Here is a 7,376-nt window from a genome sequence, read left to right on the forward strand (position 1 = left end):
TCCGCGGAGATCCTCAGCAAAGTCCGCCAACCAAGGGCCATATACTTTAGCCAAAGCCAAATCATAATTTATGATTTTATTAACTGTTACCAGAGTGCAATGCAAGGAAGCGTATACGGGTTGCACCCCAATGGTATAGCGGGTGATTCTTTTATCATTAAACACTCATTATTTCAAAAAGTATCAATGTTTTTGAAAATATTTTTTTACAGAGTTTCATGTTGTTAAATAACAACGTTTTTATGTTTTATTTTTTGTCCTTATAATTTTTTAAGTTTCTTACTTTTTTGAATGACAACCTAGAGTTTTAATTTCATATTCCAAAGCAGAATATTTTTCTAAGTATTTTGATACGTAAAAATCGAATTTTGGACGAGTAGTTTATGAGTTATAAGTATTTTAAGTTTAGACAAGCGGAGTAGTGGACAAACATTTTGCGAGGTAACTCCGTACCACTCCACTCCGACAATCTAAACTTTAAATACTTATAACTCATAAACTACTCGTCCAAAATTCGATTTTTACGTATCAAAATAATTAGAAAAATATTCTGCTTTGGAATATGATATTAAAACTCTATGTTGTCATTCAAAAAAGTAAAAACTTAAAAAATGATAAGGATAAAAAATATTTAAAAATTTAATTTTTTAATAAAAACGTTGGTTTTTTAACAACTTGAAACTATGTAAAAAAATATTTTGAAAAAAGTAAATACTTTTTTAAATAATGAGTGTTTTGATTGCTGTAAATGGATGGTCGTATTGTATTTGAATTCAATAATTTAATATCGTTGTATACTAAAAACAACTAAATAATTTGTAAATTTTCAATTTAATAAATTTTGTCAAAATTGAACTTCAAACGGTTTTAATTAAAACTGATTTTGTGTAAAAATTCTAGTTTTTCCCCACACTTTTGAAAACTATTAGGAATTTTAAATGTTGACTTTGAACGGGATTTATATTAGTGGATAAATGGATATTATTTTAATTTGGATAAGGGGCACACCATAGGCAACTCATCGTACGAATTTATGTGATCATGGTCGATAAGAGGATTTCCTTATCAAAGGCTTGGTGTTGTTATTGTATAAGGTTAATGTATTCATAACTTTATAATAGTGGATAGATATCCGTGGTTATGATAACGGCATAAATACTAAATAATAAATTGATATAATTCAGAATTATTTTTTTTTAAATTAATTTAATTTTGTACGTACCAAAAACTAAAAATATTTAAATAATATTCATTAAATTGTAAATGTTCTAAGATGGATATTAAACCAGGAAGTCCTTATGACATTAACGGTGCATGTTTCAATGCAGAGTTGTATGTGAAAAAAGTACTTAAGGTAAAAAAAGTCAAACCTATTCTGTATCACAGTTATGTTCAAATAATTTTTTCTGATTCTTCAATAATTTCATTTGACGTTATAAAACAAAAAATTACATTGTTTCATGTCTATGAAGTGTATTAATTCATAATTTTATTCAGGAGTCAAATTTGAAACAAGTTATTGATCATGAAAGAGAAATACATCAAGATATTCAATCTTTACATTCTGATATGCAAACTTTAGTTTATGAAAACTACAACAAATTTATTTTGGCTACTGATACAATAGGAAAAGTAAGATATTAAACTAGAAAATAATATTTTATATTCATATTATTCATATGTGTAATATAATACCAGAATGGCTACAATTTGTTAACTATTTATTTGTATTGTAGATGAAAAATGATTTTAAAAGTTTAGAAGAGGATATGGAATCACTTTTATTTAAAATGGATGAGATTATTACAACATCAGAAATAATTACATCAAATTTGCACGTAAGTGAGAATTTTTATAGAATACTAACCGTATTATTTGGATAATTATGTATGTGTTTTAATACATATAGGCCAATAAAGATGAAATTTCAAAACTTTCAGAGACCCATACATTATTAAAACGTTTGCAGTTTGTTTACACGCTTCCAGCAACTTTAAATAAACATTTGATAAAAGGAGATTATGCACAGGTAGAATAATGTATTCATTTCAGTTATTCATATTAATAAACTGATTGTTTATTACAAAACTAAAATATGTAATTTTAATATAATTTCTTTATAAGGTTGTTCGAGAATATTTACATGCTCAACGAGTTTTAACTCAATATGGGAATCAAGAATCGTTAAAGGGAATACTTAATGATTGTAATAAAATAGTGAACGAACTTAAAAACATTTTATACAGCCATTTAAGAGATAAAGATGTAACTATTTATTAATGATTATTGATTTATAATATTAACTATTGTACTAGAAACATACATTTACTAAAATGGTCCTTAATGTTCTAGATTACTGGTAAAGAATTAACTAAGTCTGTTGATCTTTTACTTCAACTTGATGAGCCAGTTTTATCACTATGCAAAGAATTTTTGTTACACTCGAATAATCATTTATGTGAATCATTGCGTGTACTTAAATCACAAGTTGAAGATATAAATCAAGTAAATTTAGTTATATTCTAAATTTATTATTTGAATAATAAAATATTCAAATATTTAAGGATAGGTATTACACAAATATAATTGAGTACAGAAGAGTATCAAATTGTCACATTGTATCAAAAATACTCAAATAACTTCTTACGAATAATAACTTACTACTTTTATCCTGTTTTATCTATATTTGTTCAATTTTCTACTTTTTGATACATATAATCTTCCATATTAATTAAATTATTTACAAACTTTGGATCATAATGTCAAGTTTTAACACAAGCAATTGCAAATTTTATTAAAATTATAAGAATATAATCATGAAATTAATATACATAATGGCAGCTAATGTTATGTTATTTATTAATACATGTTTTATTATTTTCATAGGATATGATTGAATTTATTGATTTAGGAAGTGATACTTTCCTTAGTCAATTGTGCCTGGTAATTACATCATTTAACGAAATGTTTGTTGAAAATCCATCAAAAAAGTAAAACATTTATGAAAAAGAACATTTTGAATATTTTATTAAGTATTGAATTTTTTCAGTGATGAAAATGACGAGACCGAAATCAGTATAAATCAATTGAATATATTTGTTGAAGATAATATGATTCGATACTTGGAAATAGTTCAATGTTATATTGATAGAAATACAAGTGATACAGCAATCTTAGTTAGAGCTCTGGACAGATTTTATAGAAAGATTCAAGCGATTGGAAAGTTATTTTCCTACAAAGATTTCACATTGTATGTAGGATATAATATTATTCATAAAAATGTAGTATTATGTATGATTAATAATAATATGAATAATATTCATAGGAATGTCATGGAAATTATTTCTTCCGCTGCCCGTCGTCAAACTAAATTACACTTAGATATGTTAAAAGCGCATTTTCATGATAAACTAACAACTGTACGTCAATCATTAGTTTCTTTACAAAAATTAAATGATAGTGGGTTTGCTACTGAATCCTTGGCATCATTAACATCAGATGTAATAGAAAAAGTTAAAGGAATTTTACAAGATATTTATGTAAGTCAAATAATATATAATATAATATAATATATCAAAATTTAATAAAAAATCAAACCTATAAAATTTCAGTTATTATTTCTATGTCACTGATTATCATAATATTTATTTAAATTAATATCGTGTTTAGGCATTTTTAGAACCAAAAGTATCATTTTCAACTAATAATGCTCTTCAAAAATCTATTAGTGTTGATTATGTACGTGAAGGCCTTGTTGTGGGATTCTTACATTATTTATCCTCAGCCGCTCGTTCCTATACAATATGCATACCTTGCCCACCCGCTTTTCTACTCCTGATTATGACAAAAATGTGTCTAGAGTATCAAATTTCTGGTGTCGGTCATTTGGTAAGCTCAAATAGAGTTCAAAGATTAAATATTAAATGATATTATCATGATAGCATTTAATGTTATTTATTAATTTATTTTTAGTTAAAATTAGTTGACGAAACTTACGAGATTAATAATTATTTTGAAGGCAAAAACAAGAATTCATTTCAACTTAGCTCTGAAGTTGAGTTGGCATCAGATATGCATTCTGCCGCTCAACATCTTGTTAACTATTATGTCCGCGTTGAAGGACTATCCATATCACAAGTAAGTAATACAAAACAATACCAGATATTGATTTTCCATATTTTTGTTTTTTTTTTTAAATTTTTAGATGTTAAAGAAATCGGTTGAAACCCGTGATTGGCTCCATAGTTTAGAACCAAGAACAGTGCGTGCTGTTATGAAACGAGTGGTTGAAGAAATTACGTCTGTTGATAGTCAGGTAAAAACTTCTCAATTGTAGTTAATAATATATCAATTAAAATTATGAACTTTTTATGCATATGCATATACTCTACTTACAAAGAACATGCCAAGTTTGCTGTCTAAAACTTGTTTTTTTTCCTATATTAACTGGTTATGTTCTTTACAGTATACTTGTAAAAATGTTAAAAACAATATTGATTAGTCATTTATGTCTTAATATTTTCAACCAATTTTTACTTTTTAATTATGATACAAATATAATTAATTAAAATTTTAATTAATTTTTTTCAATAGGAACTCTGTATAGACAAATTAATAACTAAGAATAAAATTGAAATTGTATAAATGTTAATGTAATCGTTACTCTTTATTTATTTAAACTATTAAACTGCAGCTATACCGTACATAATATTGTATGTATTCAAAATATTTAAAAATTAATTATATTGGAACCGAGAGTGCTAATTTGAAGCTTGGGGATGCTATATTATGCTAAAATAACAAAGTACTAAAGACATTATCATTATATTACAATCTTATTAAAACAAATTGTTCTTAGCATAAATTCTTAATTCTTATATTATTTTATTTAAGTATGGGCCTCATTTTAGAAATTGCAACGTGGGGCCGTGGTGCAATGAACCGCCCGCACCGCGGTTTCTACGGCACTGCATTTTGATACAAAACAATTTTATATTAAGAGGATGTTACATCCGCATGTGTTGTCTCCGTCTTATAAGTGCTAACTTACTATCTTAAAATACACATAACTTACTTTAAAATTAAAATGTAATAAAAATCCTGAGAAGCCATCAAAAATAATGTTACCTTTAATTTTTAAAAGAGGTCAATTCATTTTAGATTTTAAACTAATGGAGTTAAACCTGATCTACTGAGCGTAAAAATTGCTATGTTAGTACTTATAAGACGGAGACAGCACATGCTGTTATAGTGTTCTCTTAAAATAATAGGTATTTAAAACTTTATTTTATTATTATACATTTTATTTGGTAATTTTTATAAATTGTATTCCATTTTGTTTCTACAGAGGTTAAGATTTTCTGTAAGTTCTAAGTATTGAAATTAATGTTTATTATTTAGGTCGGTGAATTATTTGAAGAAGGCATACGAACCGACAGAAGTAGCGATTCGAGTCGTAGGACTCAAATGTCTAGACATATAAGAGCATGGTCGACTGGTGGAACAGCTACAAACACCCAAACATTTTCTGCCATTAATAGATTATTTTCAGAACGCATTGACATATTTTCACCAGTTCAATTTTCGAGGGTTTCTATTACAACAGGCATTATTAAAATAAGTCTCAAGGTTTGGATATTTTCTGTATGTTTGTAATCTAATTGTTTTCATTTATTTTCTTTTAATGCTATAGACACTTTTAGAATGTGTTCGTTTAAGAACATTTAATCGTTACGGACTTCAACAGGTTCAAGTCGATATTCATTATTTACAGCTTTATTTGTGGCGATTTGTTTCGGATGAAAAGTATGATATTACATAGTTATTATATTATCATAATATTATAATTTAAAAGTAATTTATAAATTTATAAAAATGAAATTGCTAAGTATAAAGTATATATTTTTAAGTACTTACTTAACATATTATAAATTTTTAAATGTTTTTAATCACAAATTTTGTACATATAAATACCTAACCTAAGCTATTTGCATTTGAATATTTTATATTATTAGAAGTTGTTTTCTAACTATTACATTTTTTTTTTTTTACTATTATAAAATAATTCATATAATTTCTTCTTAGCAATTTAATCTAAAATGGATTTAGTCTTAGAATATAGTATTGCTAAAAAATAAATCAGTTGGATAAATTAAAATGAATCATTAGATATTTCAATAGTATAATAATTACTAGCCTTTGATTTCATCTATATTAATATTGTAATATCAATAATTTATTTCAGTTTAGTACATTTACTTCTGGACGAAATATTAAGTAGCTGTGTTCATAGATGTTTAAATCCAGTATTAATGGAACCAAGTGTTGTTGAAATAATTTGTGAAAGAGGTTGAATATTTATATTCTGTTTTGTGTATTATAATATTTATAACTGTATTGTTAATTATTCAAATGTACATCATTTTATAGAATTTATTGTATTTATTAATACTTACTAATATATATCTAATATACATTACCATGGTTTCATAACCTTGATCTTTCTCATAAATGCATAACATCGTTCTCCTGCCTCCAGGCACACATGTCTTCCTTCTTATTCCTTTAAACTGTCACTGAACGATTCCCCAATCTGCACACTACACAATGATCTAATGGTCTGTGATATTATTATATTAACCATCTACTCTTCATCTGTCCCAGCTTATCCACACATCTTGACCACCTATTATCTATTTTTAGTACCTCCAACATCCTTTTCGATTCTATAAGTATACTTTCAAACAACAAAAATACATCATATTAAATATATTATCTTTCTTTAACCATTCAGGCTTTTTAATCTAATTTTCTATTGTACTATTTCTATTGTATTTACAACTGTATTTACTGTATTTGTATTTTGTAATTTGTAATTGTAATTGTTGAAACTAATTGTATCCACAAAGTTTAAATTAAAAATTTAAAAATTTAAAAATAAATATATATATATATAATAAATTAAATAATCAATGTATTAATTATAGTAAAAAAATAATGAACATAGATAAAATAGGAACATTCACTTAAATGTTACTGAATTTATTGTATACAATTACAACTAAACCATGAATTAAGATACTATAAACAGGGAACAGTGAATTAAAACGTTGTTTTTTTGTTAGATACTTTTTTTGAAATAAATACTTGATAGACAACAGTTATGAACTTAAATAAACTAAATTTGAGATATGATGACCAGAACTGACCTGATAATTTTTGGGGCTCAGAGCAGAGTGAATTTCCAAGGCCCAACAGTATATTACCACTGTCCTGCGATTCATATTAGGAATAATGAATATATATCCCCGGGAGCCCCGAACAGAAATTCCTGTCTATGATGTTATAATTGTTATAATAATATGTAGTATTGTTTA

At 25.8% G+C, this 7,376-nt stretch overlaps 1 protein-coding gene across 1 annotated transcript; it reads left to right on the forward strand.

The window, feature by feature from the left end:
- The first annotated feature begins 1,152 nt into the window (after positions 1–1,152).
- Vps51 (vacuolar protein sorting 51) lies at positions 1,153–6,492 on the forward strand. The gene is made up of 15 exons (XM_089224197.1): positions 1,153–1,354; positions 1,498–1,632; positions 1,737–1,838; positions 1,910–2,029; positions 2,125–2,265; positions 2,353–2,505; positions 2,887–2,990; positions 3,050–3,250; positions 3,326–3,539; positions 3,670–3,888; positions 3,973–4,137; positions 4,205–4,315; positions 5,401–5,628; positions 5,693–5,805; positions 6,245–6,492. Exons 1-15 carry the CDS (start codon positions 1,274–1,276, stop codon positions 6,351–6,353), a joined length of 2,196 nt encoding a protein of 731 aa, XP_089080323.1. The 5' UTR covers positions 1,153–1,273; the 3' UTR covers positions 6,354–6,492.
- The last annotated feature ends 884 nt before the right edge of the window (positions 6,493–7,376 follow it).

The sequence above is a fragment of the Diuraphis noxia genome, unplaced genomic scaffold, assembly GCF_037042655.1.
Source record: "Diuraphis noxia isolate RWA-SAM2 unplaced genomic scaffold, SU_Dnox_SAM2 contig0003, whole genome shotgun sequence".
Classification (NCBI taxonomy): domain Eukaryota; kingdom Metazoa; phylum Arthropoda; class Insecta; order Hemiptera; family Aphididae; genus Diuraphis; species Diuraphis noxia.